This window comes from Macaca thibetana, chromosome X (genome assembly GCF_024542745.1).
Source record: "Macaca thibetana thibetana isolate TM-01 chromosome X, ASM2454274v1, whole genome shotgun sequence".
Lineage (NCBI taxonomy): Eukaryota > Metazoa > Chordata > Mammalia > Primates > Cercopithecidae > Macaca > Macaca thibetana.
In genome coordinates this window covers 12,571,042-12,597,912 of record NC_065598.1, presented here as the reverse complement: position 1 = coordinate 12,597,912, position 26,871 = coordinate 12,571,042, and the positions used below count along the sequence as shown (strand labels likewise).

The following is a 26,871-nucleotide window of genomic DNA, read 5'->3' as shown; positions in this document are numbered from 1 at the left end:
GGTGGAATGATATGGTTTGGCTGTGTTCCCACCCAAATCTCATCTTGCATTCCCATGTGTTGTGGGAGGGAACTGGTGGGAGGTAATTGAATCATGGTATTAGGTCTTTCCCATGCTATTCTCATAATAGTGAATAAGTCTCACGAGATCTGATGGTTTTATAAAGAGGAGTTCCCCTGCACAAGTTCTCTTTCTCTTTGCCTGCTGCCATCCATGTAAGATGTGACTTGCTCCTCCTTGCCTTCCACCATGATTGTGAGGCCTCCCAGCCACATGGAACTGTAAGTCCATTAAATCTCTTTCTTTTGTAAATTTCCCAGTCTTGGGTATGTCTTTATCAGCAGCATGAAAGCAGACTAATGCATATATTTTCCCTCTTAACAGAAAATCACATAGGCACACTGTACTATCAAACACAAGTTATTGCCTTAATTATTTAGTTAATATCCTCAGATAACAATAAACACTAAGTTTATTCTCTTAGCATAACCTTAAGGGTCACACAATTAGGCATAATATTATTCAATTTTATTTTAGAATTTGGACTTCAACACCCTGTACATTATAATGGTATTGTTGGAATTGTCTGAAATTAGCTGATGTTTACAGAATTCTGCCAGAACTTGATTTTATTTCTCCCCTATATGCAGAGAAACATCTGAGCTATCACTTATACTTGTATAGGAAACATTGATTCTAATTACTTGAGTATTGTATTTCCAGCTTAAATGTCCATATAGTAGTGGCAAACATTTTGCTAGTGTAATGCTTTGGTAATCAGCCAAAAGAAATTTAGGTCAATCAAATGGAAGAGAAGCTCAACAGAGGTTTCTAGGCTGTCAATTTCCTTTTATGAAACCAAATGTATAAATTCGGAGAGACCTATTTGGGATTTAGTTCCAGCCCCCTAGATCATTACTGACTCAATTCCATGACTTTTGTAAAGCCTTTTTCACCCTTCATCATCTCTACATCTCCATCCCAAAGTAGTCAATGTTATATTTGATCAACAATGGCCTACTTTTTTTTAAGTACTAGAGGATTCTTAAGGTCAAGTCTTAAAGTTGGAAGTGCTCGATTTTTACAGCTATCTTTACGTTCTCACCTATCCATTTTTCATCATCAAGGAATGATAAGTTCCACACAAGCAAATTTTCCAGAAATTTCTGTCAATTTTTGCCTCTTTCACTGTGCCTGTATTTGCATATTTCTCTTGCTCTTGCAAATTGCTTCTAATCAGGTGCTTCCCGTTTGCAGTGGCCTGAGTAATCAGATAATCAATCTTTTTGGAATTATTCATAGAATAAGAGCAATCAAGGTCAGAGTCAAGGCCAAGTCCCAGTCAGCTTGTAGGGTGCCCAAGTTATTTTATACACACACACACACACACGTATAAATTTACAGACTGAATCTTGCTATGTTGCTCAGGTTGGTCTCGAACTCCTGGGCTCAAGCAATCCTCCCACTTCAACGTCCCAAAGTGCTGAAATTACAGGTGTGAGCCACTATGCCTGGCCACTATTTTACTATAATGTATAAAGTCTCAAAGTTAGACATTGTACTTGGGGAGATCATCCAAGTGGCCTGGCCATTTCAATATCAGTAAATCATCTGTTTCATTCTGCAAGTATTTATTGACCCAAGATCATGGTTTAACTTAGTCAGACTCACAAGACTGTCTCGCTCTATCAGCTCAGGCTAGCCGACCTCTTGACCCTTTCCTTGGGTGACTCATCCTAAGTTTTCTGTCTGAGGCTCAAGATGTAACTTTTCAGCCTCAGATAAAAACTGCTTTCTCCCCTCACCACAAAGCACATGTCAAGATTTTATCTTCATCCCTCCCTAGGAAAGCAAATGCAATGACACCATGCAGGATGCGTATTTGGGAAGGGAGTCTCCTGGGTGGGTAAGACAGAAGGTAAGGATGCTGAAGGATTTGCAATGGAGAACGTGGGTTTAGGGTACGAGGTCACAGTTCCATACTTCAGTGTGCATCAGATCCCTTGGGATAGTTAATAAAAATTCAGTTTCCTGGGCCCCACTCTTAGAAATTCAGATTCAGAAGGTCTAGGGTTGAAACAGAAAACTGCCATTTTAATTCATAGTCTGGGGAATGCTGATACAAGAGGTCCAAGGACTGCTCTGGGAATCGGGTTTCAAGTGGCAGTGCTGCTCACAGAAGGCACAGAGTACACAAATCAAAAGCAGACAGTGATTGGGCCACCCTTGCAAGGGGGTAAGAAGCCCTTGCTCTGATTCTGAGCAGTATTTGTAAGAAAGCCAGAATAATATGCTTGCTAAAAAGAAAAACATCAAAGATGAAATTAAGGAGCCTGTAAATATGAAGTATTGTAACCTCATTTAATGAGAAAATTCTGACAACAAAGAGAGCTATCAGATTCAGTTCCAGATTTGAAATGACACTAGAGAGGGTTTGTGTGTCATCTGGGAGATGGGGTTGAAAACAAAGTACCCAACAAGGGCAAAGGGTTTGGGAGTCTTTAACACATTAATAGTAAAAAAGACAAATTTGAACGGAGAATGGGAACCCTTTGATACGGGGCACATTCAGTTTAACACGGTTACTTTATGTCAAGAGATTCTTAGCTCAGAAATAATTCTCAAATGGCATATCTTTTTTGGGGATCCCTCACCCATCTCCCAGCATCAGTGGCCACTGTCTTCTGAGGGTTTAAAGTCCCTCCAGGACCCACACAGCCACCATTTCAAAGGCAGAGCCCCCATAATCCAGATGTCCCCTGCTCCTCCCACCTTCACCCCATTCAAATTCCTGTCTTTTAAGAATGGCTCTATCAGAGAAACAGCACTTGATAAATGTCCCCATGCTACATGCCAACTCCCAAAAATATGAAAAGCAAGTAACTTACTAATCCAAAGAAATGGCCTTTGATGATCATTTTAAATTTTATGGAAGCGGCTTCTTCTCCCCGACCCTCAAATTGTCCTGCCTACATAATGTTTACACTGTCTTACAAGATAAAGAAGGTTAGTTCTAGCTAACAATCACCAACATCCATTGTTTACTCTGCACTAGGCCCTATTCTAAACCCATTAGTATACTAACTCATTTAATCCTCATATAACCCTAGGAGAGGCATATGATTATTGTCCTGGATTTACAGATAGGAAACTGAGGTGAGGAAACTTGCCTTACAAAGGTTAGCGTGGGATGCGCATAAGGAGTGGAATTGGAATCTAAGTCCAGGTGGTGTGGCTGGAGTTCCAGCTCTTAGTCACACCATCTACTATCTTTAAGATTGAAAGTAGCTGTGGATTTTTCTAAATCAATTGTATCTACATTTTTTCTATGCCGAAGAGAATTATGATTTGCCAATTTTTCTAGACAGCTTTGATTACTCCTCTTAAACTTAGAAAAGAATCACTTTGATGTTCTACTGCCAGTTTGCACAACCTCTTTGCTACCACCAGCCCAACATCATCTCCAAAGTGATCCTTACATATTCCTGCTCCATTCTGGATGGTCCAACCCAATACTCAGCCTCAAAATAAAGGTTCTAAGAGTTACTCTGCCCAGTCTCAAGCTAAGTTCCAGTTATGTTTCTCAGGCTAAAGAAAGGTCAGGCCCACTGGTAATTATGTATTGTTAATTGGATCCCTGCTGGTGTTCCTCTAGTTCCAGCCAGGCTCAGCCTTCCCCTAGGCCCTTTCTCACTGTGTACATTGGTGCCCATGAGACTGTAATAAGGGAAACCTGCCCTTAAGCATCAGCCCTGAAAGCAGCAAGGCTGGGATATAGTTGCACTCAAGCAAATGGCCTAAACAAGGGGCTGTTGGCCATGGGGAGGATGGAAGGCTTCCTCAGATAATGCAGCCTCAACCTTCAATTTGGCTAATGCTCATCCAGATGACCAGGAAGAAAAAAATAATGGTGGCATGTGCAGAATGGCTTGACACTAGTAAGGCTGATTAAGAGTTCAGTTTAACCACTCAAAACTTAGTATGTCCCCAGAATGGTCAAAAACAGTTAGTCAAGAGCATGAATAATATTCTACTTCCCCTATCCTCAGCTCCTAATCTTTCCAGGGTAAGATGCTCTACAGGCTCAACCTTGAGAACAGATTTAAAATCAATACCACTGATGTGTTAAAACAATGTTTTTTGCACTTTTAATTTTAGATACTTGAATATACACAAAAGTGGTCAAGATAATATGAGGCCCCAGTACTTATCACCCAATCCAACAGCTGTCAGTCCTTGGCCAATCCTGCCCTATCCACACCCATATCCTCAACCACTCCCTACCAGATATCTTATTATTTCGTTGGAAAATATGTTAGTATGTATCTCTAAAACAGTGGTTCTTAACTGGTGGTGAAGTTGCTCCTCTGGGGACATTTGGCAATGTCTGGGGACATGTTTGATTGTCACGACTGTGGAAGGGGTGCTTTGGCATCTAGTGGGTAGAAGTCAGGGATGCTGCTCAATATTTTATAATGCACAGACACCCTCAGCCCCAACAAAGAACTGTCTCCAAATGTCAGTAGCACTGAGATTGAGAAATCCTGCTCTAAATGATAGACACTTTCTAAAAACACAACCACAATGCCATTATCACACATGAAAATAACAAATACTATTATATTTTAATAAAGCATGAAGTGCCCAGGACAGGAATTAGGCATTTCATGCTTATGGTTTTTATTTGAAAGCTAAAAAGATCTCCATGGGCATGTATATTAAGACCTCAAAGGAGCATTCAACAGTTAACTCACATGGTGTCAATGAACTCGAGTCCTCAAGCTACTTTGAGAATATCAGTTATGATTCTCATTTTCAGATAAAGCCAGTGAAAGAAGGAGTTCCCCCCTTTAATGTTGCTTTGAGTACCCTCCTCTATCAATCCCACTTCTGTTCATGGAATTTTTTAAATATATAGAAGGTTACAGTGGAGGAAGAAATCAGAAATCACCCGGCTCCACATTCAGCTTTCAGGTAAGTAATCTAGGTCCAGAAGGCTTCCCTACTTTTCCAAAGAACATACAGCTGGTTTTAAAAATAAAAATAATACTAATAAAGGCATTTTTTTTTTCATTCAAAATACAGGATCTTATTTCCATTGAGGCCAATGGGTAATGCATGTGGTAAGACCCAGGACTGAGCAGGAGGGACCCCGCTGGCTGGATGAATGATTTGTGGTGGTAAGCAGTGGTTTGATGGACAGGACAATATGGGAGAAGGAGGGTCCTGAAATCCAAGAACAGTTAAGTCTTCATTCCGATGATTAATATGGTGCTCTCCAATGTTGCTGAGAAAGCAGTGGGAATGGCCAGGTTAGGGTTTGGAGAGAGAAGGGTTAGAAAAAAAAAGTCACGTCCAAAAACGAACAAGACACGGAGGAATTATCCCCACTACACAGTGGGCGATTGAGCACATGCTGTCCTACGTGGAAAAGCATCTAGCAACCTGCAAGCGCTAGGTGATCACGAAGCATTCTTGTTATTGCTGAGAATCTTTTTTTTTTTTTGAGACGGAGTCTCGCTCTGTCGCCCAGGCTGGAGTGCAGTGGCGCGATCTCGGCTCACTGCAAGCTCCGCCTCCCGGGTTCACGCCATTCTCCTGCCTCAGCCTCCCGAGTAGCTGGGACTACAGGCGCCCACAACCGCGCCCGGCTAATTTTTTGTATTTTTAGTAGAGACGGGGTTTCACCGTGGTCTCGATCTCCTGACCTTGTGATCCGCCCGCCTCGGCCTCCCAAAGTGCTGGGATTACAGGCGTGAGCCACCGCGCCCGGCGCTGAGAATCTTTAAAAACAATAATGCTGGGAGCCAACGCAGAGAGGTTAGATCAGGTTACAAAGAGCTAATCTGCTGCTTTTAAGGAGGTGCCAATAAAGAAAGTCAGAAATAAATTATAACATCATTCCAGAAACAGAAGTGGAGACCTCAGAGTGGTGATCAGTTCTCGTTTCTCCTCTTTATTGTTTTTGACTTGTTTTGGCTATGAGGCATTGAACTCTCTATTTGGAGACAATTCGCCATTGTGCAGGTGTTGTTAGATTTTCCAAAGGGGAAGTTAAAGGACCTCAGACAATTCCCTCTCCCAGAGTTTTCTGTGGCTGGGGCTTGAGCACATGACCTAGGCTCATCCAATGAGAAAGTTGCACCTAGGACTTTGTGTGTTGAGGGAGACAGGTGTGAGACTCTTCTAGGTGGCAGTAGTGGGGTCAGGAGCCCAGAGGTGTGGGGAGGCCCAGGAGTGGTGGTGTCAGCAGTGTGGCCTTAACCAAAGCACAGTGTGAATTGTTTTGCCCTTGGTCATCAGGCCTGCCCCTGGTTCCTGTTTGTTTTCTGTGTCTGACCTTTCACTTTTCTAATGATTATATGAACTACCTATGTCCTTTCAATCAACTCCTTTTTTTGATTGGGTTATCCAGAGTTGGACTCTATGTTCTATAAATTATTCTGACAGCCGGTGTCATTGCAGAAAGATGATCCTATGGACATGTAAAATGGCTTGAGTTCTGAAAAACAATAATATAGGGCAAAGACTTGCATGGTATCTGTAATACCAGTAACAAGGTTTATTATTCTACATCCACATGCCAAATCAGCAAATTCACAACAGTTTTCTAAATAGCGATCTTAAGAATTTATCTTGTCTTCTCTGTTTTCCTGAAATCATCAAGCCCATCTTCACAAATTAAAGTTCAGTGTCTATGTGAACAACGTCACACAATCAAGGATAAGGATGAAATCTGGTATAATCATCACATGCAGTTTGCCACTGAGTGCTATAAATACAAAATGTCTGCTAATCTGCTCACAGAGTCTATAAAAAAAAAAGGGAGAGAGAAAGAGAGAGAGAGAGAGTGCATGCACGTAAAGGCTCTATTCTAGACTATAAGAGTAACACCTCTGTTAACACAAGTGCTTCCCTTATAAACACTAGGATTGGCTTTCATGCCCTATGAGTGAAAATATATACTGGGACAATTTTGGAGAGGGCAATAATTGAGAAACAGATCACAAGATTTTTAAATAACTGGATCTAGTTGATTCAATTATTTTATTTCTAGGCATTTTCACAACTGCACAATGATATAAAAATACAATGTTTATACCAGCCAAGGGGAAAAAAAGCTAGAATCAACATAAATAGCCATCAAGAAGGAACTGGTTAAAATATATCTCCATACAGTGGAATACTGTGTAACCATGAAATGAGGAAGATGTATGTCTAATAATACACAGGGATGTCCAAAGTACATCATTAGGTTAGGAAAGAAGGCCAGTGCAGATGTATATTATGATCCTATTTTTTGAAAACAGATTTATTAGTTAAAAATGCTTCCACTCACAGGGTTGCTGAGGAGCAAATCAACCGATTTCAGTTATATTTTTATAAGTACAGTATAGTAAACAATGTTCTGAAAGCTTACATAAGGTAATGTTAACATCCTTCTGAAGAATGAAACTGAGAAGGGGTAAACTGTCATTTATTTATCCTAAGCCCATATAATTTTTAGAATTATAAAAAAAAATTTTTAATGCTGTGATTGTACTAAGTAGAAAACATTGATTTGAGCCTGCAGGCTACTCAGGAAGCTCTTTCAAATGGGTAATTGTTACTTATAGTGTGATGAACGGATTATACTGATTTAGAGTGATATTTATTTGAAATACATTATGATTCTGATTTTATGGGACTAAACTATAACTTCTTGATTTTTATGATCTTTTAAGATTATCTTGGTAATTTCCATGGTGAATACTAATGGCCAAAGATTATCTCTGTGTCTCTGTTCCTTTTGTGTTGAGGAACCAATATGGATTCGAAGTTCGAATGTGTATGTGAATCCCGACCCACTTGAAATCTGAACAGAATAAACTGGTGATTCAGAGATGGTTCAATATTAAACACTGATAGTGTCTAACTAGTAATCAATTATTTTAAACTATAAAGAGGACAGCAAACTTCTATGAATAAAGCACCTTTAAAGAAAACATTTCTGGCATGGCCTTACGTAAATACAGAAAATCTCCTTAACTAAAATATTATTAGGGGCCGGGCACAGTGGGTGACTCATGCCTATAATCTCAGCACTTTGGTAGGCTGAGGTGGGCAGATCTCTTGAGATCAGGAGTTCAAGAACAGCCTGGCCAATATGGCAAACCTCATCTATACTAAAAATACAAAAAATTAGCCGGGTGTGGTGGCATGCGCCTGTTGTCCTAGCTACTCAGGAGGTTGAGGCACGAGAATCGCTGAACTCGGGAGGCAGAGGTTGCAGTAAGCTGAGATGGTGCCGCTACACTCGAGCCTGGACCACAGAGTGAGATTCCGTCTCAAAAATGAAATACAATTCAATAAAATAAAATCTCATTAGGGACCTGTTAATGACTACCTATATCACTAAACTGTTGAGGGATATTTAGCAAGACATGAAGGGTGTGATCACCATAATGACTGCAGGTGCTCCATTTCAACTCAAGGACTTTCAGGTGATATCACCAGGTTTCAGAGTGAGCTGACCCTGTCATTGTAGTACCGGGGTTACACACCTTTTACCTTAAGTTACAACAACTAGAGAGCTCTGTCTTCCCCTTCAGGCCACCTGTGTGACATCACACCTCAGATCTGTTCTTAGAGGTGTACAGCTCTTGATAGTCAACCTAGACAGGAATGACCAGGTCTAAGAAAATGCTTCTCTTACAGGAGATTCAGGAGTGACAGATTACAGAAATGCCATTACCCTAAATAACGCATCTTGGCTCGAAGGCAGTAGCACTTCAGATACTCTATGGATGCCTTCTGAATTTAAAATCAGACAATGTGGTCACTATATCCAAATGTTTTTTAAAGAAAACCTTTAAGGTACTCCAGGTCTAAAGCCCTCACATTCTAAGGAGGCTTCAGAGACTCCTGCCTTCTTCAAGGGTCTAATTTTCAATTGTTGTGACTGAAGGCCAAAACCATTCATGTCTAGAATGGCTGCATGGGTCTTGACCCAAAGTTCAGATCAGTGAGCTAATTTCATAGTTTCTATAGCAGTCGAATTCACACAAAGTGATCTTGGCAGCCCCTCTAGTCAGCGAGTTTTCTAATCCTTCCATAGATGCACCCGCCCCCACCCCACCCCCGACATTCTGCACTGAAAGATGTAATCACAATCTACTGTAATCCTCTGAGTTGGCTTAGCAAGCTCACCCCAGAAAAAAGCTATCCCTCTTGGGCATTACTTGGAAGAATTTTCAACCATGCCAGAACCAAAGTTGTGAGCAGGTGACACTGACATGCTGAGTATTCTGGGAGTTGGCTTTGGCCTTGAAGGAAGATTACAGGGGCCACATGGGTCCTATGCCACAATTTAAAAAGGAGTGTGGGGGATGTGTCAGGATGAACAGGGAAGAGTAAGGTGGGGAAAGTCAATTATAGCACCAGTAAGAGGGACCTTTTTATGTTCAAACAAGGTTAATGGGAGGAAGTTTGATGCCAAGGTATTTTTAAATATTCATTGAAAAATCAGTACGAATCTCTTTTTTTCCCCAAAAACTATTGTTCCACCAACTTTGTGGGTAGCCAATTACAATCTTAAAAAAATGCCCAAGTATTGAGAATTTTTTCTCGTTTCTCTATAATTAGTTGCTAGGATCAACAAAGAAGAACTTAGGAAGCTTAATTTAATTTTCAGCAGGAATCTTAATAGAATAACAACCAAAAAAAAAAAAAATAACAGAGGTGGGGAGCAGAGACAACACAATAGAGAGAGTGCTTTGACCCCACAGCATCAAACAATAAAGCAAACAAAGGCACTTGGAGCTGGTCTGGCCCTGGCAGACAGCCATTTTTGTCTTTGAAGCTCTCAGTGATCTTGTTGAAATACATCTTCAAAAACAGGAAATTGTGTGATTTTGATTTTCTGGCAACCTCGCCCTTTCTTGTGAACTGCCAACCAGACCATGAGCTATTAACTTTGATTTACACTAAAATAGGTTGGAGGCAGAAACAAAAATATTTCTTCTCACTTAAATCTCAAGATTTTCAGAAGCAGTTATAAAGCTAAGTCATTTCTGCTCATTAATGTGCCCAACAAACATTCCTGAAATGAGGCCTGTATAAAGGATGGAAGTGCATTTAGCTTTAGTTTTGGTTTGCAGCTAGAATGGGGAGGAAAATTCACCTTGATGAGAGTAGAAAGTGGTGACGCTTTGCATGAAAGTTGTATACATAGCTCTTAAAATTCAGTGGGTGATGACGCATATACTACGTAATTAATAATTCCGGTAGACACTTCTGCTTTGTCAGAACACGAAAGCAAATGAACATAGAAATGGAATGGAATGTCTGTTTCTCCATCTTTATATCAGGGGAGTTGACCTAGAACAGTGGTTGACAAACCTTCTCAAAAGGACCGAGTAGTAAATATTTTTTACTTTGCTGGGCAGGTGGTTTCTGCTGCAACTACTCAACACTGCCACTATAGTGTAAAAGCAGCCATAGACAATAGAGAAAAAAATGGGCATGGCTGTGTTTCAATAAAACTTTATTTACAAGCATAGGCAGCAATGTAGATTTGGCCCAGGGGTCGTAGTTTGTTGATCCTGGTCTAGATTATTACATTTCATTCTCTCTGTGAAAGTATAATTTTGAGAGACAGAAGAGAAGAAAAAACACCAGCTTGTTCTTTCTCTCTCTGTGACCACTGATTCCTTTTCCTCAACTTACATTCTAAAATGTCCTGGCCCTGGAGGGAGGAACCCTCTTTCTCCCTGTCTGCCTTTATATCATTTGTTTGTTTGTTTGTTTTTGTTTTTTGAGACAGAGTTTTGTTCTTGTTGCCCAGTCTGGAGTGCAATGGAGCGATCTTGGCTCACTGCAACCTCTGCCTCCTAGGTTCATGCCATTCTCCTGCCTCAGCCTCCTGAGTAGCTGGGATTACAGGTGCATGCCACCATGACCGGCTAATTTTGTATTTTTAGTAGAGATGGGGTTTCTCCATGTCGATCTCCTGACCTCGTGATCCACCCGCCTCGGCCTCCCAAAGTGCTGGGATTACAGGCATGAGCCACCGAGCCCGGCCTCTGCCTTCATATCTTTTATCCACTGCAATCTGGTTTCTCCCTACATCACACTTGAGAAACTACCAAAGACCTTGGGTACCCTCGCGATGGTCAAAGCTTGTGGTGGCCATCCAAGCCTCAACCTTCTTCATCCCTCTGAGGTCTTTGAATTTACTGAACTCTCCACAACTCTAAAATCTCTGTCCTCTTCTGTCCCTGGACTCAGCTCTCCAGCATGTCCTCCTATCTATTCAGTCTGTTGTGCTGGCTCCTTTTCCTTTATCTCTGCCAGGTTTAGCCCTTTCCAGTCCCAATCTCCGTGAGACCCATTGACCATCTCCTCTCTCATGGTATTTACTTGAGATTGCTAGCCTAACTGCACCTTCATCTGCCCATGTCCCTGAGGTAAGAGTCTTGGAGTTATCTTTAACCCCTCATTTTTGACCTGCAAACTGGTATGTTCCCACATCACCAATTTCCTCTCCCCTCTTCCACACCTTGAGTCAGTCCCTTGTCATCAGTTGGTTGTAAAATGTCCTCAGTTGCCAGTCTCCCTCCACTGAAGGACCCAGATAGTCACTTAGATGATGAAACAAAGTTCTCTTAAAAAATTGAAATCGGGCCGGGCGCAGTGGCTCACGCCTGTAATCCCAGCACTTTGGGAGGCCAAGGCAGGCAGATCACGAGGTCAGGAGATCGCGACCACCCTGGCTAACACAGTGAAATCCCATCTCTACTAAAAACACAAAAAATTAGCCAGGCATGGTGGCGGGCGCCTGTAGTCCCAGCTACTCAGGAGGCTGAGGCAGTAGAATTGCTTGAACCCAGGAGGTGGAGGTTGCAGTGAGCTGAGATCGCGCCACTGCACTCCAGCCTGGGGACAGAGTGAGACTCCATCTCAAAAAAAAAAAAAAAAAAAAAAATTGGAATTGGAAGCTAATTAATGGTCATGTGTGGTGGCTCATGCCTGTAACCCCAATACTTTGGGAGGCTGAGGTGGGGAGATCACTTGAGGTTAGGAGTTCGAGACCAGCCTGGCCAATGTGGTGAAACCCTGTTTCTAATAAAAATACAAAAATTAGCCGGGTGTGGTGGCACATGCCTGTAATCCCAGCTACTCGGGAGAGTGAGATATGAGAATTGCTTCAACCCAGGAGGCAGAGATTGCAGTGAGCTAAGATCGTGCCACTGCACTACAGCCTGGGCGACAGAATGACATTCTGCCTCAAAAAAGAAAAAGAAAAAAAACCCCAAAAAACTAATAAACAAAAAAGCTATTTGAAAAGAGTAGGGCAGTGGAATATAGAGAGGTGACATCCAGGGCCACTGCATGACATTGATAAGCTATAGACACATTTTCCTTCGTGAAGCCCTTTCTCCATAAAAAAAAAAAATTATATATATAAAATAATACATGAAATAAAAATTATATTTTATGACTCTGGTAGTATAAAGATAATATAATCCATACTGAATTATATTAATATTTTCCCTTGCTATTTTTAAGAGAAATTGAAGTAATTTTGTGGTCCCTCAACTCTGTGCCTAAAGGAGAAGTCAGTCCTGTAGATATTGGTCAGAGGCTGATAAAAGCACAAAAATTCTTTTTAAGAAATCTAATAATGTCAAATATTTCCCATGTTAAGCTGTTTATCCTTCTTTTAAAGAAAAATATAATGTCTACCAACAAGATTAGAAATGTTGATGTGAGTATCGGAATTATAGTTATCCATATAATATAATATTTGGTGACACTATTAGATACCAAAATAAGAATGAGAAAATAAAAATTGATATGCTCTATTTGTGCTTTAATAATAAAGTGAAAGTCAGCTATTACTCTTTCGGTTACCACTAGAGAACATATCAATCTGAAATAAAAGCACTCTAGATCTTCCATTCTATAAATCTCTTGAATATGTTACCTCTTATTCCGACTCATTTGATTACTTCATTGGTTCATCCAGCAAGCATTTATTAAGCACAAACCTTATGCCAGAAATTGTGCTAGGTCTGGCAATACTCTGTGTAAGCATGGTACCTTCTATTATAACTGTGACATTTACTGCTATATTAATAGGCCTATTGTTAGATCATTCATAAGTTGCCATTCCCACACAGTTGTCTCAATTATCCATGACAACAAAGATAAGCCATAAGCCATGGTTACAATAATGTGAAAGTGATTAGAACTTCACCTTAAAAGGTATTTTGTGGATCCTTAGTGGGGTTGAGGAAGGTAGGATTACAAGGAAAGGGTACTGGTATGTCTTGTTAATGATTAGGCTTGAATGGCACATCAATTCCATTCAATAAGAGCAGGAAAGATGAACAATGTATTAGGCTTGAGTTTCTCAAACAAGGGGTTTTGAGAAACATAGGGCATTATTAATTTTATATATATATATATATATATATATATTTTTTTTTTTTTTTTTTGAGACTGAGTCTCGCTCTGGCACCCAGGCTGGAGTGCAGTGGCCGGATCTCAGCTCACTGCAAGCTCCGCCTCCCGGGTTCACGCCATTCTCCTGCCTCAGCCTCCGGAGTAGCTGGGACTACAGGCGCCCGCCACCTCGCCCGGCTAGTTTTTTGTATTTTTTTAGTAGAGACGGGGTTTCACCATGTTAGCTAGGATGGTCTTGATCTTGTGACCTCGTGATCCGCCCGTCTCGGCCTCCCAAAGTGCTGGGATTACAGGCTTGAGCCACCGCGCCCGGCCTATTAATTTTATATTAAGGCAACCTATTAAGGATCTGAGGCAACTTCTTGTCTTTAGCTTGTTGTTAAAGGTTCAAACTCTTAATTCAATGTATGACCTTGTATAATGAGTTTAGTTTTCAAATTTAGAATCTCTCTCTCTCTTTCTCAAGATTGCTGGGAGGAACATATGGCCATGTATATAACGTGCCTGGCACAAAGGGAACACTCATTGAATGTCAGCTCTTCATTTGCTGGAGCCAATCCAACATGTAACATCAACAGTTGACTCAGATGTACTCTGGGATAAATTGTTGTGCAATTGTCTGTCTTATACAGGCCATGGGCACACAGTGCACAAAGGAGATTACTTTGGTTAAGAAAGCCCTAGCTAATCAAACAGTTACAATAGACCACGGTGTGTCAATCTCAACACTGTTGGCATTGGGAGCCAGATAATACTTTGTGGTGGGGCTGTCCTGTGCATTGTAGGATGTTTAGCGGCATCCCTGGCTTCTACCCACAAGATGCCAGTAGCACCTCCATCCCTAGCTATAAAAACCAAAAATACCTCCAGACATTGCCAACTGTCTCCTGGTAGGGGGTGGGGGGGTGGAATTACCTCCAGTTGAGAACATCAACTTAGATGATAACCTTCAGTCCTGGAGACCTGGTAGCTTGTCCTGAGAATCAAAGGAAAGAAGGTGAGTGAAAATGAAATTACCTGGTGGCTTGTAAAGTCCAAACCCTGGAATTCTCAGTGCTGCATGCACTTTTCTATCATCTGGGGAGATTTCACCATCCTGAGACCCAGGCCAAACTCCAACACAGTTAATCAGAAACTCAGTGGGTAGGATGGAGGCAGCAGTGTGTTTTGAAATTTCCTGAGTGATTCCAGGAGACGCCAGGGTGAGGCCCCTCTGCTCTAAGCTGAGATGTAATTCTCAGGACTGGGTGGTAGACTTTGCCATTTGATGAGAGGGTCTGAGCCTATGTCTCTACATGTATGCACAGCATTAATTCACATATAGCAAACACAGCATTTGCTGACGGCACACCATGTGCCAGTCATGGTGCTGAGTGCTGGAGAAGCAAAGTTGACAAAGAACTGCCCTTGAAGGAATTATAATCTGATTGGAGAGAGTCTTGAAAAGCCCATTGAGAACGGCCCTGATAGAGTCTGCACAGAGAAGATCATAGGTGAGCGTATTTGTGCAGAGTACATCAGATAAGCCTTTCTGAAAGACATGAATGTTTTCATTTATTCTTAAACAGCTGGAGCCTAGAATTTGCTGCTTCATTTGAGTATAAACTTTTGCTAACAGTCTAAGAATTGGAGAAAAGACTGAAATGTAAATGAACATGAAGCCCTCAAACATCTGGAGGGTTATCAGTAGAGAAACTTCCATCTCCTGTGCTACCAGCCCTGTCTGATAAATGAGCAATTTGATTGGCTATTAGAGCGTAAATCACTAATTCAGGCTACAGAGTATGGATGTATATAGTCTTTAACCCAGTGATCACATCTTAGATTTCTAGATGTTTTCAAAATGAACAATTGTTTTCCAACATTTTATTATTAGAAATTTCAAATACACAGAAAAGTTGAAAGAATTTCATGGAAAACATTCATGTTCCCACCACCTAGATTCCATCATTGACATTTGGCCATACTGTTGTTGCTTATCACATATCCAGCCATCTGTTTGTCCCTCTGTCTGTCTATGAATCCAAGGGGTGCATTTCTTTCAGTTAGTTCTCAATGACAGCAATAAAAGAGCAAGGGCTGCTTTGAAAATTGGTGTTATTTCTACATTTGTTATGAAGCATTATCCTTACTTGTCATTCGATTCACATAGGGTGGAGTAGGGTGTCGGGGGTAAGAGGGGGTTATGCCTCCAGTTATTAGAAACCAATTCTCTAAATTACTGTACTTATTCTAATAACTCTTGAGAAATCGCCTTTAAATTTGCTTAAACATTTCCTGTGGTCTTTGTAGATAACCTCCAGTGGGGGAAAAAAAAAAATTGAAGTGACCATGTTTGCCCTAAAGGCTTTGGTTAGTTCACAAAACCTGTTTCCTCAGCGGAGAGTTGCTTCAAATAGACTTCCTCCCTTTACAAAGGCTTAATGATTTGTGTATTGAGTTGTTTCTTTCTGAGAGACATCTCACAAATACTCCAGCTGGGAAAAAGAGATAAATTGCTCCATCCGAAAGTTTAAAAGAAGAATTTTTTCAGGGTTTTGTAACTTGGACACTTGGTGTTCTGAAAAGAATGTCTTTGTGCCTATTTAAAATTGCAGAATCCTTTTCAGTTTGTTTCTAGGCGGTTATGCCAAAGAAGTAGCTCTGTAATCCCCATTTGTCTTCACCTGACATCAACTTCCGCTTTGCGATGGAGAATTGTTCCTTGATTTGACATTCTTTTAAAGAAAAATGAGCCGGCATTGAATTCTTAGCTGAATACCAGTAGTTGGTGTATGTGTGTATGTGTTTCCAATTATAGACAGAACCTGGTATAGTACTTTCAGCTGAAATCTTTGATGAAGCATATGAAAATTACATTGATCCAGATGGGATAGAAAGCTGTAAGACTGGTTGCACAAAGCCCTCTGCAAGATTTGTCTTCTTTCTTAATGTTACACATCTTAAGCTCGAAAGAGAGGGAAACCTGAGGCAATCATGGCTTAAAATTGCCCAAGATGTCTCATTGGCTAATTTGGGTACCAAGTAGATTGTGGGGAAATGGGGACAGCTGGTAGTATTTAGTTTCAGTAATTAGGGATTCTCTTTAGGTTATAGAGAACTCTTAGAAATAAAGGTGAGCTGCCTTGTCAGGGGAAGATGGCTTCCAACCCAGCCGTGGAAATCATCGGGCTGGGCACGATGGCTCACGCCTGTAACCCCAGCACTTTGGGAGGCTGAGGCGGGTGGATCGCTTAGCCCAGGAGTTCCAGACCAGCCTGGGCAACATAGTGAGACCTCATCTCTGCAAAAAATAAACAAAATTGACTGGGAGCAGTGGCTCATGCCTGTAATGCTAGCACTTTGGGGGGCCGAGGCGGGCAGACTGCCTGAGCTCAGGAGTTTGAGACCAGCCTGGGCAACATGGTGAAACCCTGTCTCTACTAAAATACAAAAAAAAAAAAAAAAAAAAAAAAAAAAAAAAATCAGCCAGGCGTGGTGGCGTGTGCCTGTAGTCCCAGCTACTCGGGAGGCTGAGGCAGGAGAATTGCTTGAACCCAGGAGGCAGAGATTGCAGTAAGCCGAGATCGCGCCACTGCACTCCAGCCTGGGCGACAGAGTGAGACTCTGTCTGTAAAAATAAATAAATAAAATAAAATAAAATAAAATTAGCCGGGCATGGTGGGACACGCCTGTAGTCCCAGCTACTTGGGAGGCTGAGGTGGGAGGATCATTTGAGCGTGGGAATTTGAGGCTACAGTGAGCAGTGATTGCACCATTGCAGCCCAGCCTGGGTGACAGAGCAAGACCCCATCTCAAAAAAAAAAAAAAAAAAAAAAAAAAAAAGAAAGAAAGAAAGAAAGAAAGAAAAGAAATGATCACATCATGAGAAATCTAGACAAAGTCTTTAACTTTGTATATCCACTACAGAATCATGCAATACCCAGTGTGAGAGAATGAAGTAGGATAGGAGAAAATTACCTGCCGCTGCTGGGAGTCAACAATTTTCTTAGATAAAACATAAAAGCACAATGCATTGATAAAAAGGATGCAGCTGGGCGTGTTGGAAGCACACAGGGCATGGGAGGGAGCCTGGGCCCCACCCGCAGGGGTGATGGCCATTCCACCCGAAGGGGCAGGAGTGGCTGGAACGAGCCTGGGGGAAGGTCCTAAGCCCCGTTCACTTGGCCTCCATTCCTTAGGGCAGGGTCCTCTGGCACTCCCCACTCCCGGGTCCTTGCTTCCTTCACCAGGATGAGGAGCTGGAAAATCGTGGGGACAGAGGCCTCAGAGAGCCACCCAATCAGTCCACAGCAGCCATGGACAGTCCCTGAGCGGGAGGGTGTGCCGGCAGGGGGCGTGGCCCCATGCCGCACGCCACCTGCATGCGCACTGAGCCGACCAATCAGCGAGGAGCGCGGGCAGCCAGGCCGGCTGCTCTCGCGAGAACCCAGGAACCAGGCAGTGAGCTTTCGTGGTGCCAGCCTCTTCAGGTCCTCTGAGGGAGCAAGATCAGGGATCCCTCAGGCGAGGTGCCTTCGGTGGATATGCGGGGAAGGCGGGCATGAGGCTCTTTGGGGAAGCTAGTGTGAAGGGCGGGGCAGCCAGGCTGACCTGCGAGGAAATGGGCAGGGCAGGGAGCTGGAGCTGCCTGAGTGGTCCCCAGGGCCCAGGAGGGTCCCGGAGGCCTGTACATGTGTGCAGCGTTTGTGGGAGGGAGGCTGGGGGGGTCGACATGGGTCCGTCTTGTCTGGCCGCCCATCAGGACGGGATACTTGGGGTGACCAGGGGTTCCCTGGGCGTTCAGGCTGGCCAGTGGGCAGTCCCTGTCCCTGACTGTCAGAAACAGTTGCACACCGGCTCAATCCATGGAGATGGTTGGGGAGATCCTGTGTCTCCCCGCGGCCCTCCTGACTACATGGGGTCGCTGGGGAACCCAGGGGCAGGGCCAAGCTCTGTCCCAAGGGTACTGCAGGAATCCCGCAGAGGCCGCGGAATTCTGCGAGCTCTGCAGCCAGCCCCAGGGAAACGCTGGACGGGCCAGGACAGGAAAGGATGATGGCATCTTCTCCGCGTCCCCTCCTGCTCCCACAGGGGACTCGGGGCGCCCTTGAACCCGCGATCCTGATGGCTTTCATTTAACACGCCTCGTTTCCTTAGTTTCCTTAGTGTGTCTTTGTACTCACCAGGTTCAGAGGCTGCCTCTAGCTTCCCAGGACAGCCAGCCATGCAGCCCGTGGGCAGGAAGCGCAGCAGGATGGCTGCCAAGGACCAGTTGGAGGCTCAAGTTACGGTCGCCCAGGAAATGGAGCTTGCGGGTAAACACAGTCCAAGGGGATATGGAAGAAGGTGCACGCCTGACGGTCTGCCTGCTTTCTGCGCTGGGGGCACACGGGCAGCCCGAGGCCCCCGACCCCTTCGTGGCTTTGGAGTCCACCGTGCGTGTGCTAAGATGCCCCAGGTTTTCAACGCAGGCTCAAGGGCCTTAGGCTTCCCGTGGGAGGCTCCCCCTCATAGCAGGGTTACAAATGCTCTCAAAGCAGCTCTTCTCCATGGGTGCTGTCCTGACATCCAAGGGGTCTGACCTGTGAACGTTGTTTACTAGGACTTGAGCCCGAAGGGCTTCCAAATCTACAAAGTCTACAAATAGTACGTTTCTCTACAAAAAAAAAAAAAAAAAAAAAAAAATGTCCACAACAGCGTCTTCCTCTAAAAAAGTTTGTCTTTTTTATTTTAATGCAGGAAAGGCTCCAGTAAGTTATGAGCATGAGGAAAGAAAACCTGTTACAGAGACAAAGAAGGGAGATGTAACTGATGAGCATCAGGAAAGAGAACCTTTTGCTGAAACAGATGAACACGTGGGGTAAAGTGTTTAAGTCACTTTTGCCTGTCAGATAAGGTCTTTAGGAAAAGTCAGCTTTGGATCATGTCATCACTGTTCTGTTCTATGCAGAACATTTCACATAAAACATTTCTTCCCAACAAACATGGCATTTTGTGTAGCATTATGTTAAAATTTTGTTGCAACTTTTTTTTTACAGGGTTGATACCAAGGAGCTAGAAGATATTGCAGGTATATTTTACGAGCTATTTGTGGTTTATGAAAATTGTTTTTAACCATACAACTGTTACAGTAGGTTATATGAATTAGTGGATGACAAGATGGTCTTAAATGCCTTCTTCTCATATATAGCATTTAATGTAATCTGATAATTTTTCTTACTTACCTTTTTAATTGTTCATGCAGAATGTGAGGATGCTTCTAATAATGGCAAGAGGGATGGCTTTTCTTTCATACACGTGGAAATTTAATTGTTTGGGGGATATTAGAGGACATTGGAGGAGAAACAGCTCTATTCATTCCTTTCAGTGTACACACATTAAGTCATATATCAGGTTTTTTTTAGCTTTTACTTTAGGTTTGGTGGTACATATGCAGGTTTGTTACATAGATAAATTGCGTGTCACAGGGGTTTGGTATACAGATTATTTTGTCACCCAGATTATAAGCATAGTACCTGATGGGTGGTTTTCAATCCTCACCCTCCTACTACCCTCCACCCTCAAGTAGGCCCAGGTGTGTGTTGTTCCCCTCTTCCTGTCTGTATGTACTCAAAGTTTTTAACATGAGCTTTTCATGTTCGTAATTTAGCTATTGTCACAACTTTCTGATTTTGTTTTCTTTAAAGTACCAGGGAAAATTGAATTATCTAAAATGATGATTTTCTATTATTATTCCAGTAATAAATTGTGTAGTAGAAAAGGAAAGACAACCTTTCTATCCAGTGAGAAACATGTAATTGGATCCAAAAACTCATAAACTTTATATTGCCATGTGAAATATTAGTTGCACTGTTATAGGACCATATCTTCAAAAAAGTTTGAGAAAATTTCTGTAGAGACGATGGAGACAATACTCTTATTTTTAAAAAGCTTACTTTAATTTTCAGCTCTTCTATAGTGATAATTCATACAAGCAGTATATTTGGAAAACTTTGCTCTGCTTGGTGGTGACAAAGTGCTGGTTTTGTGAGCTTCCTAATACATTGAGCATTATAGATGGATACCATATGTAAAAAATATTTGTATTATGGTGCAGCTCTTCTATGATTGCCGAAAACTATTCTTAGCAATTGATGGTAGATCTCTGATGTGAAACCATGTTTGGGAAAGCATTCCTTGCAGTATTACAGTTTTCTGAAACACCACACTATGGGTAAAAGTGTCAGATAAAAAGCTCTCAGAAAATATTTCAAACGTGTTTTTGAATGTATTTCTTTATCTGTTTAAACCTAAATGTTTATACCCATGGACATTGCTTCTTTTATTAAAATACAGTTAATAGCATCAACCACGAGATTGATTAAAAATACTTTGCTTATTGTGTATTATTTCTACCCTTTTGATGGTCTTATTAAATAAGATACTTTTTTGTGCTTTACGTAATGAGTTGTGACAGTATTTCACAAAAATATGTCCTTTGAATTGTAGGACATTTTATAAATGTAGAAATTAAAGTCTGTGGCTGGGCGCGGTGGCTCATGCCTGTAATCCCAGCACTTTGGGAGGCCGAGGCGGGCGGATCACGAGGTCAGGAGATGGAGACCATCCTGGCTAACACGGTGAAACCGTCTCTACTAAAAATACAAAAAAATTAGCCGGGCGTGGTGGCGGACGCCTGTAGTCCCAGCTACTAGGAAGACTGAGGCAGGAGAATGGCGTGAACCCGGGAGGTGGAGCTTGCAGTGAGCCGAGATCGCGCCACTGCACTCCAGCCTGGGCGACAGAGGGATACTCCGTCCCAGAAAAAAGAAAAGGAACTGTTTTAATTATTTGCTTTTTTTCATCATCCGTCAATTAAGTGATTTGCTGTTATACCAATTGAAATTGGAATACTAATATTAATACCTGAAAGGTTTTACATAAAGTGAGTAAATCTTGCTTTGTAAAACGATCTTTGCATTTTACATTTTAAATGTCCTTCTGATATTGCTGAACCATCAAGTCACATATTGATTTCAATATATGCAAAGAAACTAGTTTTCAACATGAACTTTTAATGCATATTCATTTACTATCTAGCTGACATTAAAGAGGATCTTGCTGCAAAGAGAAAAAGGAGTGAAAAGATTGCAAAAGCTTGCAGTGAAATAAAGAATAGAGTTAAAAACGTTTTGAGAACAATGCAACTAAAAAGGTATGATTGTTGGCTTTTTTGCATCATGATATTTATATCATTGGCATCTACATATTGGCATCTCTAGTGAAGAACATATTTTACTTGATTGTTCCCTAAGCAGGTAAGTTTCTTTAGTTTTATAACCTCAGTTTAACAGAATTGAGAGATATTACCTAGAAGCCAATGAAGATGACCTCTTTTTGCCTTCCAGATAAAAATAGCCTTCCTGGGGCCGGGCGCGGTGGCTCAAGCCTGTAATCCTAGCACTTTGGGAGGCCGAAACGGGTGGATCACGAGGTCAGGAGATCGAGACCATCCTGGCTAACACGGTGAAACCCCGTCTCTACTAAAAAATACAAAAAACTAGCCGGGCGAGGTGGCGGGCGCCTGTAGTCCCAGCTACTCGGGAGGCTGAGGCAGGAGAATGGCGTGAACCCGGGAGGCGGAGCTTGCAGTGAGCTGAGATCCGGCCACTGCACTCCATCCTGGGCCACAGAGCGAGACTCTGTCTCAAAAAAAATAAATAAAATAGTCTTCCTGTAAATTAATGTTTAGCCATTTCTAGAAATATGGTAGCTGAATATAAGATAAATGTCTTCAATGTTTAGTCTGTAGATTCTTAACAATATTCAATTATGTAGAAAGGGATAACCTTATGTTGTAAATAAGTTATTAGTTAAACTGTTTTCACTATTCCTTTTACGAAATCATTGTTGTGCCAAAGTGGAGAAATAGTTAAGTGAAGTATTTCTTTTGGGAAATCTTACGGGATGAATGGCTACAATATTCTCGAACCTACTTATGAGAACCCATATGTTATTTAGTAAGAAGAAATGAAAAGTAAACTGCTCTTGGAGAAAATGATTGTTTCTGGGAAATTTATAGTGCAGTAAACCCTCCTTAGTCTTCAACACGTAAAGAATATAAGATAGCTGCTCTAGTAGTCAGTTAGGAAAGGATCCTTTCAGAATGAGAGTAACTCATTTCACCTTTTCCCAAAAAGATTTCAGCTGCTATTACTCCCTTGCTACTTTATAGTATAAACTATGTCAAGTCAGTTTTGGTTTGAATAGGATTAATTTATCATCTCTCTATGATGTATGACCTTGTTACTTATTATGTGTTATAGGCAGAAACGTGATTACAGAATTTCTCTGAAGTTGCCGAATGTCCTTGAAGAGTTCACCACAGATGAGCAGAAAGATGAGGAAGGAGAAGGAGAAAAGGAAGAACAAATTGTTGGTATCAGGCTTAGCTTTATGATCTACCTATTGTATCAATGTCTCAGGGAGTAATAGTTCATGCAGAAATCCAGCGAAGAAGGAAGAGAGCATGAGCCCAAAGAGGGGGCCCGTTAGTGGACTCATGTACCAGGGGAATATAATTGCCATGCAGCTTTAGGGGTCCAACTGAGGTCAGCATCATAGCGATTAAGAAGTTAAAGTGAGCCCAGTTGGCATATTTGTACAAGAACAGCTGTAGGGTTGGAATTTCCTGGGTTGGGGTGTAGCCGAGCATGTTGATAGAGGGAGAGTTGGGCAGGGCATAGACACAGGGATGGGGTTATGATGACTAGCTGTGGAATTTCAGCTGGGACTGAGTTACCTGAGCACATGGGGGTGGGACATTGGGCAGTGAAAAGTGCTCCATTCAATAGGCATCAGGTCCTGACAGACTCCTGAGCTGTAGTACTGAAGTGAGTGACCTACAGTGGCAGGAAGGTAGTGGCTGTATGTTGGGAAGATGGAGAAACAGCTGATTGCAGTGGTCAAGGGCTGGGACTCTGGAGCCCCACTGCTTTTGATCCAATTCCAGTTTGACCATTGCTAGCTCAGGAACCATGGGCATATTATTTATCTCTGTGCTAAAGTTTCTTTATATACGAAAGGAGACATGGTAAGAGTGCCTACTTCAGAGTTGTTTGGAGGATTAAAGGGTTCCTATGTAACGGGTTTATTTAAATTTTTCAGGATGCGATCTGGCTCATGGTTGCTGTTTATCAATGCTATTATTAGTATTATGTAGGTATTATGGTCATTGGGAGCGACAAAATTTAGGGGATGACTGTGTGTGCCACGTAGTGGAGACAAGAACACTGTTGTTGGAGATTAGGTCAAGGTGCAGAAAAACAGTCATTAATGGAAGGTTCATCTATGTACATATTGAAATGACCAAGATTTAATACGTGTTTAAAATCTTAATAAGAAAGAATGTTTCTTAGTTAATTTCTGTATAGATCTTACCTATCTGTGGTCAACAAATTATAGGGAAGGTCATCAAATACTCTTCATTTGAAATCAAGAATTGGGACGTGCATGTTGAATATGTACAAGAAAGAAAATTCTTTACTCCATTACTGATTAAAAAGGTTATCGTTTTAGCACATGAGTGGTGAACACAATTGTTTCAAATTTGGTCATAAACGTTGTCTAAAATAAAGTGTTCACAGGTATTGATTTAAAGAGTATTTCTTTAATGCAGAATTATGTTTTGTAAGTATTAAAATTTACCCAATTTTAATCACTTTTTTGTTTTGTGCTTCTAGAAGATATTTCAAGAGCAACAAAAGAGGTGGCAACAAGATAAGAAAGGAACTGAAAGAGATTGAGCCATCACACGAGCAATTCACAAAGGTCTGTTCTATTTGGTAACACAATATATTCTTATAAAATACAACACATGCATAAAAATAGAAGACAGTCTGCTTGTTTCTGAATGTATGGAAAGATATTTTGGTTATACATTTTGAATTACCATTTTCACTTTGAATGTATTGTTCCAGATTTAACATAATTGGTAAATGCAGTAACATAAAACAGTATTTTTAGGATTCATGAATAGTTTTGTGGGAGTTATTTAGAACAGGAAAAGGTAAATTGGAAATTTTATCTAGAAATATACCTCTTGTGTATAAAAATTGATACTTTATGAACACATTAATGAAGACTTTATTTTCAGTTTTTAGGAGATCAGCGACAAATCTTTGGAAGGCAGAAAGTCCATAAGTCCTTTCTAGATGTCTTTTTCACTTGTGTTGTTTCAAGAGTTTTAGTTAAATAGGAAGTAGGCAAATGTAACTACTGAGTATCTCTTTTATTTTCTGCTGTAATGTAGGAGTGTTTTATGGCATATTCACTTTCAAAATTATTAGTGACTAGTAATGGTTTTACATGACAATTTGTAATAATAAGGGATGGTTCAGATGTACAACAGAATGGGAAAGCCAGCAGATTATTAACATGTTGTGAATTGTGAATTATCTGCTGTCGTACAGCACATTAGCAAATTGTCATCGGACAATGACCTCTTCTTCATGTAGATGTATATTATTTAGGAAACAATGGAATTCCTTTCTGTGAGGTAAGGTATTCTTTTTAACAATCTTGTGAAAAGACATGTTCATATGTCACTCCTCTACACTAACTGAGATGTGTTAAATAAACTGGGAAAGAGTTTGAAAATAAAATTTTTGAGCAACTTGAGGATTATCTATACACAACACAGTTATTTATATAGAAGTCACAAGTGGAGAACATGTTACTATAATGTTCCCCAGAAACCATTTATTAATTGGTATGAACTTGAGACTAGAAAAGTTTTCCTGTCAATGTTAATGCTACATGTTACCACTTAGGGTAGGAACTTCGGTATCATCTTGGACTCTTCTGAGTCCATTATCTTTCCCATGCAGTTATCATGAGGCAAGTTTTACCTCTGCAATGGTCCTTAAATTTCTTTTTTTAAATTGCCACTGAGGCTACCCTAGTTCAAGACCTCATTCTTCCTTGCTTATACTATTAAACTCTTTTCTGAGTTCTCTCTTCTCTTCTGAGCCACCTTTCATTGATCAGAAATACTATCTTCCTAAAACCCTTCCCTTCCAAAAATGCTTCTAGCCCTTCCCTCTTCCCAGCCTGTCAGTGGCACCCACATGTCAGTTCTTAGATATTCAGAGACTCTCCCCTTTACATGACCCCCTCTTAGGCTTGTTTTGCCGCCTTCTGTCTTTCTTCTTGCCTCTCTGGGTTGACAGCCTTCTCTGAACGTCCTCTCCATTAATCTCATGCTTTGTTCATGCTCTTCCCTCACAATGCTTTTAAATCTCTTTTTTTCTTGTTTTTGACCGATTGAAATCTTTTGCCAACTAAGTTGACATCAGTCTCCATTTTTGGCTACATGTCCGAGTGAGTTGCCCTTCCATAGCAGTTACATAAGTTTTGTTATCAATTTTTTTTTATTCGTGCATTTCCTCATGTCACAGGAATATGAAAGAGATTGTGTGTTCATTTTTTACATCTTCCTCAGCATTAACATACCACATTTTAGGGAGTAGGAACTGTTGAACTGTTTGCTGAGGGAATAGTATATATTTCAAACATAGTTATATTTTCTCTAACTTGATGAGGTCATATCACAGACCATTCTATCCCTTCAGTGGAAACCATGTTATATGGACTATTAGTGATAACAAATGGGTCACTACCTGGTGAAAAAATACGGTATTTCATGATGTAAGACTACCAGTCTTTTTCTGTTTTTGCTCCATCTTGACCATAACATGTTTATCAAACCATTTTCTTCAAGCAAAGTACATGACTGTTGGACGTGCTATAATAATATTTCACTGAAATCTGGTATTAAAATATTTAAGTATTTGGAGCTCCATGTATTGATTACAGTTTTTAAATTTGAAATAAGGGGAAGGGGCACAGAGGCTCACACCTGTAATTTCAGCACTTTAGGAGGCCGAGGCAGGCAGATCACGAGGTCAGATCGAGACCATCCTGGCTAACACGGTGAAACCCCATCTCTACTAAAAACACAAAAAATTAGCCAGGCATGGTGGTGGGTGCCTGTAGTCCCAGTTACTCGGGAGGCTGAGGCAGAAGAATGGCGTGAACCCGGGAGGCGGAGCTTGCAGTGAGCCGAGATCGTGCCACTGCACTCCATCCAGCTTGGGCAACAGAGCGAGACTCTGTCTCAAAAAAAAATAATAATAATAAGTAACCAGCATCCTTTGAATACTAAAAGGTGTTTCCTTTTGACATTTAATTTACTCTGTTTAAAACGTGAGATGTAAAGTGATAGTTTGTCAGTGAACTAGACTTTTTGTTTTAAGAGTATCAAGGACTTGGAAGAATATGATGAAAGCCCTCTTTTTGGTGAAGAGAGTCAACTTAAAAAATAAATCACCCTGGCTGGGTGCAGTGGCTCACGCCTGTATTCCCAGCACTTTGGGAGGCCAACGCGGGTGGATCACGAGG

The 26,871-nt window shown here is 41.3% G+C and overlaps 1 protein-coding gene across 4 annotated transcripts; it reads left to right on the top strand.

The window, feature by feature from the left end:
- The first annotated feature begins 138 nt into the window (after positions 1-138).
- Positions 139-26,871, top strand: FAM9C (family with sequence similarity 9 member C). Of its 4 annotated transcripts, XM_050775826.1 has the most exons (10): positions 147-281; positions 4,820-4,974; positions 5,086-5,180; positions 18,618-18,746; positions 19,171-19,291; positions 19,470-19,501; positions 21,511-21,625; positions 22,737-22,845; positions 24,153-24,240; positions 24,566-26,871. In XM_050775826.1, exons 3-9 carry the CDS (start codon positions 5,168-5,170, stop codon positions 24,213-24,215), a joined length of 582 nt encoding a protein of 193 aa, XP_050631783.1. In that variant the 5' UTR covers positions 147-281; positions 4,820-4,974; positions 5,086-5,167; the 3' UTR covers positions 24,216-24,240; positions 24,566-26,871. The 4 variants fall into 4 exon arrangements, 3 of the variants coding, with proteins under 3 accessions (XP_050631782.1, XP_050631783.1, XP_050631784.1); XM_050775825.1 differs by lacking the exon at positions 24,566-26,871 and having other exon boundaries at positions 145-281; positions 24,153-24,299; XR_007722532.1 differs by lacking the exons at positions 24,153-24,240; positions 24,566-26,871 and having other exon boundaries at positions 139-281; positions 21,511-21,904; positions 22,737-22,815.